Here is a 12,973-nt window from a genome sequence, read left to right on the forward strand (position 1 = left end):
ATTGCTCTATAAGTATAATGAAGAGGATGATACTGTGTCTAGTTTAACTGACATTTCATCTATTTAAGATAATTATTATTTAGTAGCACTATCTCTAAATGCTGTCTAGCCACTGAAGGTAAGAATAATATGGAAGAATGTATCAAATGTTCTTCTGAATTCATGTTATGAGTGTCATCTTTATCTTTTTTCTATCCCTCTGAGTGCCTAAGGAAAAAAGAAATTCTACTAAAGTGGTGTGCTATTTTACCTCTCTTAAAATTTTAAGGCACTAATTTTGTGTTATAGTAATTATTAATAATAGCCAACACTTAACTAGTGCTAACTGTGTCCCAGGTACAACTTCCAGGACTTTCCGATATTAATCCATGTTATCCTCCCAATAACTCTGGGAAGTGGTTGCTGTTATTATCACCAGTGTAAAGGTGGAGAAACTGAGGCACAGATAAATTAACTTGTTAAAGATTACACAGTCAGTGTTATCAGTCAAATTTAACTTTCTTATACCCGTGGGCAGGCATGGTGGCTCAGGCCAGTAATTTCAGTACTTCTGGAAGCCAAGGTGGGAGGATTGCTTGAGCCCAGTAGTTTGAGGCTGCAACGAGGGCCACTACACTCCAGCCTGGGTGACAGAGAGATACCCTGTCTCTAAAAAATAATAATGATAATAAATTTTCTTAAACCCTTTCTTCAGGTCTTAGGGAAGAATTTGGCAAAGATAATATATAGGATAAAGGAAGTCATGCACATAACTTGGGTCTTGGATATAAAGGATGGCATCTCTTCTTGGAAAAATGATGCTGCCTGTCTGCATGTTGCGATGACAGAGGTTGTTGCTTACTTTCCTTTATATTTTTATTTTTAATCTCCAGTGCCTATAACTGGATAAATTATTGTTAATTTCCTAGGATTACTTCTCTCTCCTGAGCCCAAGGCAAAGTAACACAAAGCTGAACTTGTCAGAAAGTCCTAATCATTTCAGTCCTGTGCTGTGAGTGATATAATTGGAAGAAACAGCCCAACACCCCACCTAAAGAGATGTTCCAGAGCACATGTACTCTATCTTCTTTTCAGAATTAGAATTTGTTTGACTTGGTTATACTGCATGGAGTCTTTCTTTAATTTAGGCATGGTTCCCTTCATTTAAGCTACTCATTTGTTCATAAATTTAGCAAATTTTATTGAAGATCTCCTATGTGCCAGAGGTACTGTGCAGTGCTGGAGAGTAGAATGGCAAATATGACAGTCACACACCCTCTGCTTGTTGAGTTCACAAAGTAGTGGAAGAAGATTTACAATAAGAAAATCATCTCACAAATGGAAGTAACACAAGTCCTCTGAATAGTGCTACAAAGCAGAGGAACATGGTGCTCCAGGGATGGATAAGAGAAAGCATTTGGCAGACACTTGATGATCATCATTTATTTTCCATTGTCTGTCTTCGGTCTTGTACAAGATGTCAGAGACTTAGGGAGGAAGAGCAGGAGGGGAGGGCAAGTTAAAAAGAATGGATGGAGACAGAGTTGGCAAAGTGAAACATTGAGTAATACAAGGTGGCCAAAGAGAGAAAAACCTCACTTGAGCTGTATAAAACATCGAATTAGTCCTTGAATAAATCACCATATCATAGAAGAATAGTAGTATTTGTAGTAACTACCATTTTTCAAGAAATGTTATTGTATATGCATTCTAGTCAACTCAGTAAAAGAGGGAGGGATATAATAAATTTAGTTATTTTCATTAATATTTTTTAAGTATTTTATTGTTTGAAAGTTTATGTGTCCATTTAATGGCAATTTATCCAGTATTTTGAATAAATGAGATTACTGCCTTCATTTATATAAATATGTAAAAGCAATGTGAATATTAGTTGCAAAAGCATCTCTGGACAGGAAGATAGTAGACCTTGGTTTCTGATTCCAACTGGTGGATAAATAATAATTGAGAAGAACCTAACTGTTCTCATTAGTGAAAATGGGATAATAGCATTTCCCCTGTCTACCTCAGAAGGGTTTTTCTTTGGTTTTTCTTTACATAATTCATTCAATTAACATTTATTGTGAACCTTATACTGAGAACAAATAGTGATGAGCAAAGGAGACATGATCTTAGATCTCATAGGACTTACATTCCATGGGAAAAACCAATGTTCATTTACAATGGGTCTTAATTTTTCCATTCCTGTGATCTGCGGTGCTATACTCTAGCATGCTCATGGCATGCTCCTTCACATCATTCAGTTGGATCTCTCCTCAAATGTCACCTCTTTGGAGAACCAGCATCGCTAACATTCATTTCAGTCTCTCTTTATCCTTTGCTTTACTTTTCTTCCCCACCTTTATCTGTCATTATACTTGTGGTTACCTTTAGGTCCAACACTGAAGTATAAGAATTCTTTATCCAGCCAGGTGTGGTGGTGCACACCTGTAATCCTAGCTACTCGGGAGGCTGAGGCACTAGAATTGCTTGAACCTGGGAGGCAGAGGTTGCAGTGAGCCAGAATTATGCCACTTCCCTCCAGCCTGGGTAACAGAGCGAGACTGTCTCAAAAAAAAAAAAAAAAAAGATTCCTTTATACAGAGATTTTGTCTTTCCTGCTCATTGATATTGATATATATTATTTAGAATAGTGCTTGGCACATAATAGACTCACAATAAATATTTACTAAATGAATGAGTAAATGAGATGAGCCCACAAGCATATAATTACCAACTGTGACAAACAAATGGGATAAGTGAATGTATTTTCGAAACTATAAATAATCCATGTTTGCAAGGTGATGCTATTTATTTGAATTTCAGAAAAAAAATACAGTCTGCCAGAAGATAGCTCATTATTTTTTTTGTATTGGTAGCTTTCTATTAAATTATTTATTTTCTAAGAGTTTCTCTTCCTTTATATCTATGATTTGTAACATTGAGCACTATCTTTATGGTTCTATAACCCCCGCCACCCCAGTTCAGTTACCCTCTAGAGTAGAGATTCTTAACCTGGGTCAGTGAACCTTTGTGAAATTCGCTGTTGCCTCCTGAGGCCTCATTGTACTCCTTGAAATTGTGTGTAACGTGTGTGGCCCCTGCTCATTTTACGGGAGAGAGTTTGTATAACAGATTCTCAGACTGTATAACCTCCCGAATTTAAGAATCATTGCATTAAAATTTTTTGTTTCTCTTTTACTTTTTGTTGCTCTATTGATAGTTCTTTTTCTCCTCAAGAGGGTTTCATTTTCCATTTATTTTTTATGATTGTATGTTGGTATTTTTAAATATTTACTGCTTGATTGTCACCAGTGTGTGGTATTCTCGGTTTATTGCATGCAGCTGAACCCAGCCCTTCTCTCTGTCTCTCTTTTGTCTGGCCAGCAGTGTGGGGATGTGCCAACTGCCGAGTGGTTTTGTCCAACCCTTCTGGGACCTTTACTTCTCCATGCTACCCTAACGACTACCCAAACAGCCAGGCTTGCATGTGGACGCTCCGAGCCCCCACCGGTTATATCATTCAGATAACATTTAACGACTTTGACATTGAAGAAGCTCCCAATTGCATTTATGACTCATTATCCCTTGATAATGGAGAGAGCCAGACTAAATTTTGTGGAGCAACTGCCAAAGGCCTATCATTTAACTCAAGTGCGAATGAGATGCATGTGTCCTTTTCAAGTGACTTTAGCATCCAGAAGAAAGGTTTCAATGCCAGCTACATCAGAGGTATGTAAACCAAAGGCAACGCCAACCTTCTGCTTTTATTTAACATGTTCTGCAGTAAACACAAGGACCAGAAGACAGAGTTATGCTCTTTTATGTGAATGTGAATGATTAGGATTGGGATATAAGGGCAAGAATCTGTTAATATTCTCTGAGCATTCTTGTTAGCAAAATATAATTACCAGATCCAAAATGTGGTTACAGTAGAGTTGAATTCTTTTATATTGTTTATATGTGGAACATTTAAAGGCTGCTTGGAAGACACTGTAGATATTCCACGGCTAATAATTAAAATCTGTAATTCTAACATCTCTCCACTGAAAATTTAAAACATCCCTATTTAGACATCATTTTATTTTGGGTTTTATGATGTTGTCCTTTTAAGGAACTACGGTAGGGAACAAATACAGAAAATGAACAGTAAATTTTTAAGAAGCTATTAACAGTTTAAGCTAATAAATAACACAGCTTGAGGAAAGCCCTCTGAAAATGGCTAACTGAATGAAATAAGGCATATTTTTATTAAATATGTTTCTATATTCTGGCACAACATAACATTTAAATAATCTTTCTCTCTAAAACCTGTGTTTCCCTAAAGAAACTCAAGCTTCAACATGGTGAGACTTAGTTATACTGTTTTTTTTTTCTTCTGTGCCTTCTAAGTAAAAACAAACAGAAAGGTACAACTATGAAAATGACTATTATGATTTAGTTATACTTTTTTTCTTCTGAACTTTCTAAGTAAAAACAGAAAGATACAACTATGAAAATGACTGACCCTCACTATTATAAATTGTGTTTTTTGATTGTGGAGTTATTTATTTGTGTTTACCATGGTTAAAACACACATGCTTAAATTTTTCAAAATATTTTAAATTTTTCAAAATAATGTTTTAAAAATGATAAAATATAGGACATTGGAAAACAAAAAAAGCAAATTAGAATTACCTATACAAATGCCACCCAGCCATAACCACTAATAAAATGTTGATGGAGATATTTATTTCTAGGCTTTTAATTTTAACAATGCATGTAGAATACTGGTTCATATTGTGTCTCTTTGCATAAGTGAACCTATAAACTGCCTTATATTTAAAACGTAAACTAAAGTCCATGATTCCTTTAAATTCTATCATAGATTTTTACTAGAATAGTTATGCTAAAACGATGTTTTATTATAGAACTATTCTTGATGTACTGAATATTAAAATATATTCAAACTGTTTTTCATATGAAACCAGTATTAAAAAGTATTTTTGAGGAGAAATACTTCTTTCTCAAATTAGTTTCACAATGGCTATTATATTAGCATAGGGCTAAATCTATTGTATTATGTAATAATTTTGCATGTATCATGGATTAGGTGAATACATTTTTATTTTGAATTTATTGCACGTCTATTACAATAATAGTACTTGCTATTTATTGCTGTGGTACTGACACTGCTCTGTGCCTTGGACATATTAACTTATTTAATTCTTATTGACCGTATATGCAATAGGTGCCATTGTTGCCCATTTTACAGATAAGACAAAGGTAGAGAGAGATGAAGTAACATACCCAGGGTCACATGGCCACTACCCAGAAGAGCTGGAGTAGGAAACTCCATGGTCTGCCCTTTACTACTCAAAAACTGGCTTATATGCCTGGATACCTTAAATCTCCACTTTGTTTGACTTTTCACTAGACTCCCTCTCCTTAATAGAATTATTTTTGTATTTGTTCCTAAAACAGCCTGATGATGGTGGAAAAAATAGGAGGATATAGAGTATCTGAAAGGGAGATGGCAGTACAGGAATGTTTGGAAAGAGTGAAAAGTAATCATTAATGAAAATAAGAACTATTATTTATGTTTAGAAATCATTTGAAAAGTAGTATTTTTGAAAATCTTAATGTATAAACAAAGCCTTCCTGAAACCAGTTATTTCCTTAATTAGGTAGTTGGGGTTTTTAAATTGTTAATTTCTTAGTTTCAGGATTAAAACATACTTATCAACTTTGCTGGCTGTAACTCAAAAGTTTAGGTGTGAGATCCAATCATGACTAGAGATGAAATGCGTAGAATTTCTTATTATTACTGATATCAGACGATTGGTAATGGGCTGGTGACAGAGGATAGATGAGTAAGAGGGGAGGGATGGGGCAAATAGTAGGTAAAAAGTTAACTAGTAGAAAGCGATGGAGGGCTTGGTGTTTTGCATCACATTAGTCTGTGTTCTGAAGTTAACAGGTTTATCTTTCTTATTATGTTTTGTCCTAGTTGCCGTGTCCTTAAGGAATCAAAAGGTCATTTTACCCCAGACATCAGATGCTTACCAGGTATCTGTTGCAAAAAGCATCTCCATTCCAGAGCTCAGTGCTTTCACACTCTGCTTTGAAGCAACCAAAGTTGGCCATGAAGACAGTGATTGGACAGCTTTCTCCTACTCAAATGCATCCTTCACACAATTGCTCAGTTTTGGAAAGGCCAAGAGTGGCTACTTTCTATCCATTTCTGATTCAAAATGTTTGTTGAATAACGCATTACCTGTCAAAGAAAAAGAAGACATTTTTGCAGAAAGCTTTGAGCAGCTCTGCCTTGTTTGGAATAATTCTTTGGGCTCTATTGGTGTAAATTTCAAAAGAAACTATGAAACAGTTCCATGTGATTCTACCATTAGTAAAGTTATTCCTGGGAATGGGAAATTGTTGTTGGGCTCCAATCAAAATGAAATTGTCTCTCTAAAAGGGGACATTTATAACTTTCGACTTTGGAATTTTACCATGAATGCCAAAATCCTCTCCAACCTCAGCTGTAATGTGAAAGGGAATGTAGTCGACTGGCAAAATGACTTCTGGAATATCCCAAACCTAGCTCTGAAAGCTGAAAGCAACCTAAGCTGTGGTGAGTTTGTAGTGTATTCCTTTTTTTTTTTTTTAGCATTATTCTATGAATATGATTGTCAACAAAGAATTATACATACACACAAATGTACGTGTATGTATATTCACACATATAGACATATATATATATGTTGTCATTAAAAAGCTCTTTTAATTTTTAAAATGTCGTCTGCTCAGCTCTTATAGCACACATTTGATTATAAGCCATGCATGCTCCATCAAGACATTTGGTTTTACCATTCTTAAGTTTTCCCTATGTCATAAAATATCACAGAGTTTATCACTAATATAACAATAGTTATAATTGTGGAATCTCAAATACAAATGTTAACACTAGGCTTGAAACAAAAGAAATTAATAAGTAAGTTATTGGTATTTTTTTTTTGAGACAGAGTCTCACTGTGTTGCCCAGGCTGGAGTGCAGTGGGGCGATCTTGGCTCACTGCAAACTCTACCTCCTGGGTTTAAGAAATTTTCATGCCTCAGCCTCCCAAGTATCTGGGACCACAGGCGTGCACCACCACACCCAGCTAATTTTTGTATTTTTTAAAAATAGAGATGGGGTTTCATCATGTTGGCTAGGCTGGTCTCAAACTCCTGACCTCAAGTGGTCCACCTATCTCAGCCTCCCAAAGTGCTGGGATTACAGGTGTGAGCCACCCTGCCTGGCCAGTTACTGTTTTTTTTGTTTGTTTGTTTGTTTTTTGAGACAGAGTCTCGCTATGCTGCCCAGGCTGGAGTGCAGTGGCATGAGATCTCAGCTCACTGCAAGCTCCGCTTCCCAGATTCACGCCATTCTCCTGCCTCAGCCTATCGAGTAGCTGGGACTACAGGTGCCCACCACCACGCCTGGCTAATTTTTTGTATTTTTAGTAGAGATGGGGTTTCACTGTGTTAGCCAGGATGGTCTCAATCTCCTGACCTCGTGATCGGCCCACCTTGGCCTCCCAAAATGTTAGGATTACAGGCATGAGCCACTGTGCCCGGCCCAGTTACTGTTTTTAATCACAAAGGTGATACAGTAATAAACTGATCTATATCATCCTGGAATTAAATTTCAATTGGATGACTTAAATAAACAACCATCACCTAAGAGAATAGTATTTACTCAGCCAGTTTAAATATCAAAACTGTCCATTTTATACAAAATCTTAATCAGGAATTATCCATTTTTTTCTTTGAATATTTTTCTCCATTTTTTTTAAAATGAGGATTTATAGTTTGTTTCAAATACTGTGCTGTCTCTGGTTCTTCTTTGTGAGACTGTAAATGTGCTATTATTGGAAGTAGCTAAATGCAGAATATTTTGAGAAATAATTCTGTGTGATAAAAATTGTATTAAAATAGATCTCCACCTAATATTCTCCATTTACACAAGTTAATTCTGGAAGCCTTTATTTTATTATAGGACTGATTCAAACACAAAAAGTAGAAGTTTCATTATCAACTTTAAATGTCATATGACTAAATCTAAGGCAGTGATAATATATACATTTTAGTCACAGACATAACTCTCAATTAAAAAGGAGAAGAAGGAGCCTAGTATTCAAAAGTAATTTGTATATGACTTTGGAGGGAAGTTTACTGGGAATTTATTCCCACGCTTTGAGCAAAGTAGCACCCTTATGATGACTCAAGGCCACCCCCCAATTTCTCAGACCCATGCCTGCCCTTCTGGCCTGAGAACTCCTGTTACCCACCTGTTCGTGTGGTCCATGGCACTCCTACAGGTGGTGGAAAGGCTGTGAAGTGATGTCATTTGAAAGATATTTCCTTGCAGGATGTTGGAAAGTAGATAAACCACAACCCTGTTCCACAAGGGAACTGCAGAGCTTTATAAGAGCTGGTGATGTTCCCTAAGATCTTCTCTCAGTGTTAGGATAGCTAGAAAGGACCTTCAGGGACTCCTTGAGAAGTCTTTTATCAGAGAAGAAATTGAGAAAGTCAGGTGTGTATGTTTGGTGTGGGACAGTGAAGAATAAGGAGAGGGAATGGTGCACTTCCTGCATTCTGGGTGACTGTCTTTAATTCAGGGGTCTCTTTTCACCATAGACTGGGACATTATTAAGAAGTCATAGTATAGACCATTCTAATATTTGCCTTTTTATGGGACAATATTTTGAAGATGTCAGCAACCAAAACAAATATGGCTATGTTAATAATTGCTAATACTTATATTTAAATTGAACACACATTTTGTACTAATGTCATTTTAAGCACTTAACACATATTGGTTGATTACCTACACCATAGACCCCATGTTACGGGTTCTATAATTGATCCTATTTTGCAAATAAGGAACCTGAGGCACGTGGAGATTAACTAACTTATCCAGTGTCTCTTAATTAGTAAGTGGCCAAGCCAGGATTGGAACTTGGAAAGTTTGGTATTAGAGCTGTGCTCTTCTAACCAGTATAAATTAGACTGTCATTCATCATAAACAGGATTAGATATTAGATTTAGTACCAGGATAGGCAAAACCTCATTCTTGCTCAGGGGAGAAGTATGAAGGTCCAAGAGCCATCTCTCTGGCCAGCAGTGCATTCTGTGAGAAAACACTAGGTTTGCAGTGTGTTAACATATTTGTTTCAAACAAATAATATTTGTTTCCCACAATACTTCCTGGATACCTAACTATGAAAAAGTATGATTCAGTTTTACAGGGATTCCTAAGCTTCTCTAAGAATTTCTCTAGACCAGAGGTTGGCAAATTAGGAGGGCCTGTAACAGGCCATGCATTTTTGTTTACTTGTTTGTTTAGAGACGGGGTTTCACTCTGTCCCCCAGGGTGGACTGTAGTGGTGCCATCAGAGATCGCTATAACCTTGAACTTCTGGGCTCAAGTGATCCTCCTACTTCAGCTCTCCTGAGTAGGTAGGACATCAGGTGTGCACCACCATGCCCAGCTAATTTTTTAAAACATTTATTGTAGAGATGAGGTCTCACCGTGTTGTCAAGGCTGGTCTTGAACTCCTGGCACCATGTGATCCTCCCTCCTCAGCCTCCCAAAGTGGTGGGATTACAGGCATGAGGGATTGTGCCCAGCACACGTTTTTTTAATACTTGTTTTTCTTTTTCTTTTCTTTTCTTTTTTTTTTTTTTTAGTTGGGGTCTTACTGTGTTGCCCAGACTGGCCTCAAACTCCTGGGCTAAAGCAATCTTCTAATCTCAGCCTTCTGAGTAGCTGGGACTAAGCTCCCTCGTTCTTATAAATAAAGTTTCATTGGAACACAGCCATGCCCATTAGTTTATATATTGTCTTTGTCTGCCTCTGTGCTACAATGGCTGTGTTAATTGATTGTGATCAATACAGTATAGCCCGCCATCCTAAAATGTTTACAGTCTAGCCCTTTAGGAGAACATTTGCCACCCCCTGAAACTAGTCTAAAGAACTGAGAGTCCGCTTTGCTGAACCACATACTTTGGACAGCACTAGAAAAGACCTGCTAGATCTCCTCAGCCAGGGAAAACAAACCAATCACCCACAGGCTAGTTTAGCCCTACGACATGGGTGGTGGTGGTAGCATTTATTTGTTCCTGTTCATTTACATTTGTTTCACACAGTGCTTTTAATTGATGAATTATTTCCAATATTAAACAATTAGATTTCACATAAAAATGAAGTTTTGGATTTTTCTGGTAAACAGAATACACTAGGCTACTATATCTGCATGGCCAACACAGCTGGAGCTAAATGGTGGCTGCTGCTTTCAAAGGAGCTTCCCAGTTTACTTTAGCCCTTAGCAACCCTTTGTTCTTCCCACTCCAGCCCCCTTTTTGTCTTTAGATGGCCATCTGGCCCTGATGGGCTTTTAAATGGGAATGCTGATTTATGCCACTCCCTTTATACGGGCCAGGAAACTGACGCTTAGACAAAAAAAAGTGGCAGAGGCAGTTGGTGGGCTCCAACACGTGTCTCCTGTCTCCTTGTCTAGTATTTATGTCTGGTAATACTCATTTAAAAAATTATTTTAAATTATTTTAATTGATTGATAAGAACTATATGTGTTTATGGTATACAACATGTTTTAATATAGGTATACATTGTGGAATGGCTAATTTGAGCTAATTAACTTTCATTGTTATCTCATGTACTTATCATTTTATTTGTAGACAGAACATTTAAAATCTCTCAGCAATTTTCAAGTATACAATCATTGTTATTAACAATAATCATCATGTTGTACAATAGATTTCTTGAATGTATTTCTCCAGTCTAACTGAAATTTTCCATCCTTTGACCCATACATTCTCAACTCCTGTGCCCCATCCACCCCTGTGCCCCTGGAAACCACTCTTCTATTCTTTGCTTTTATGAGTTCAACCTTTTTAGGTTCCACATTTAAGTAAGATCATGCAGTTCTCATAATTTCTTAAACTCTGTCCCTGAGACTCCTTTCCCAAGCCTTAAGATTATCGGAGTGCATCAAATACATACTCATGTATCTTAGTCATCTATAAGTTTTCAAAGTAATTTTGTCAAAAGGGTACCGTGAACTTAACGGAGTCAATATATTTGAGTCTTTCTAACTTTTATAGTGATCTTCTTGCCATTCCAAGATGACGTGAAACACTCACATTCCAGACATTCAGATGTCCTGGACTGTGTTTCAGGAGAAATGATGGGAGAGGGAATTTCCTGCTGCTTAATCATCAGCTTTGGGAGTTGAAGAGTCCAAGTCACTCATTAACTGACAGGAAATACCTGTAAACAGAGATTATATCAAAGCTTGTTAGCTAAGCAAATCTTTGATAAGTGTACCCTGTTAACATTTTAACCTTTCATTTTTTTTCCAGGAAATGAAAGCATCTTACTGTTTATGGTTATAATTTCCAACAAACTAATCAGTACAGTAACCAATGGGAGAATAGAAATTTATTTCTAGCATTCCATTGAATGGACAATGTCTGCTAAATATGAGCTTTTATTTCAGGATTAATTTGTGATGGAAAAATAAATAGATTTTGCAAAGGTATATTGCTAAATAAATTTTAGTACGAAAGTAACATAGTAGAATTGAACTGACTCAATTCAACGTTAAAATATCCTGTCATTTTTTTCACGTATTAAACATCCTAGCCTTAATAAAATTGATATATTATTAATAAATACTCTAACGATTTTAGTATATGACTTTGTTTTCCTATACTTTTCTAAAAAATATTTGGGAATTTTACCTTAATTAGGAAATTTTCAGCAGATTTTTAAAAACATGGTTAAACCTGTCAATACTTTTAAAAACGAAATGTTTATTTAGCAGTAAATCTGCTTCATTTTATAGCATCTTCATTTTTCTCATAACAATTTTATTAAATACATTCAGTTTTATGACCCTCATGGATAGATAAATTTTTAGTGGACTCTTTAATTATAGGTGCAAGTATTTATTTGCCTGTGTAATGATTCAAGTTTAGATACTGGCTGATGTCCGTCAATTTTCACAAAGAACAGACAGTGCCTTCTCTACTAGTTTTATTTATTTTACTGATTACTACTCTTTCCTGAGGGAGTGGTACAGTATAACGCAATGAATAGTCTAAGTTCAAACAAATTACATTTATTTTAACAAGCATTTATTAGGCACTTCCATCGGTTAGCTACTGTGGATGTAGAGATAAGACACACTTCATAAATACTTTATTGTTATTCTTTTCTGAAATTTCTGGATTTGTATTTTTGTTTCCCTCTCTAGGATTTTTTACAGAGTTTGCTAAGGTTTCATCAACTCTTGGATTTTTACCGTTTCATAATCATTACAGTTCTGTTCTTCATAGCTATAAAACTTCAATTCATTATTGGCTCCTCCCTTGCATTTCTAACAAATGATTGAATGTAATATTTTTAGATTACTAAATCATTTTTAAATAATAAAATTAAGATAAAATCATTTTATCTTTACAAAGGACTTTATACTTTGAGGATTCCCAAACTCTTTATGAACATAGATGACTAAATTTCACTTTAAATATATTTATTTATGAAAAGTTGAAAAATTCATCTTAGTAGCAACTGCAAAGAAAAAAATGAAAGGAATTACTGTTTTTATTTTTCTGTTATTGCAACTTATTGTGAGGATTTGCTCTTTGGTTATTTGGAGTATCATTAAGTAGGTATGAGAGGAGCAGTGGGCTACACATCAGTCTTTTTTACCACAACTTGTGTAAATATTAACATATAGTGACTCCTTTCAGTAGCATAATTTGGAAAGTACAACAGATAGAGAAGGATTAACGGCTTTAGAGTTTTTCCTCAACTGCCTGTTTCCAGCGATTACATTTTTTTCAAGAAAACTTGGCTCTAAATGTTGCTGTTAATGTTGTAAAACTTTGCTTCTTAGTTCAGCTAGAACCCGGGTTCTTGTCACACAGCTAGGAAAATTTAGGC

At 35.9% G+C, this 12,973-nt stretch overlaps 1 protein-coding gene across 11 annotated transcripts in view; it reads left to right on the forward strand.

Annotated features, from left to right (window-relative positions):
* Positions 1 to 12,973, forward strand: part of ADGRG6 (adhesion G protein-coupled receptor G6) — a 147,937-nt gene that overhangs the window by 62,645 nt on the left and 72,319 nt on the right. For 7 of the 11 annotated variants that reach the window (XR_001718782.4, XM_016956398.4, XM_009452115.5 and 4 more), the window contains exons 3-4: positions 3,364 to 3,708; positions 5,966 to 6,589. Coding sequence is in view for 10 of the 11 variants with exons in the window: in XM_016956398.4 (XP_016811887.1) it covers positions 3,364 to 3,708; positions 5,966 to 6,589 (969 nt within the window). In the remaining variant the exon portion in view is untranslated. The remainder of the gene's footprint in view (positions 1 to 3,363; positions 3,709 to 5,965; positions 6,590 to 12,973) is intronic. The other 4 variants (XM_001172117.6, XM_001172168.6, XM_001172181.6 and 1 more) reach the window with 1 other exon arrangement.

The sequence above is a fragment of the Pan troglodytes genome, chromosome 5 (assembly GCF_028858775.2).
Source record: "Pan troglodytes isolate AG18354 chromosome 5, NHGRI_mPanTro3-v2.0_pri, whole genome shotgun sequence".
In the NCBI taxonomy this organism is placed as follows: domain Eukaryota; kingdom Metazoa; phylum Chordata; class Mammalia; order Primates; family Hominidae; genus Pan; species Pan troglodytes.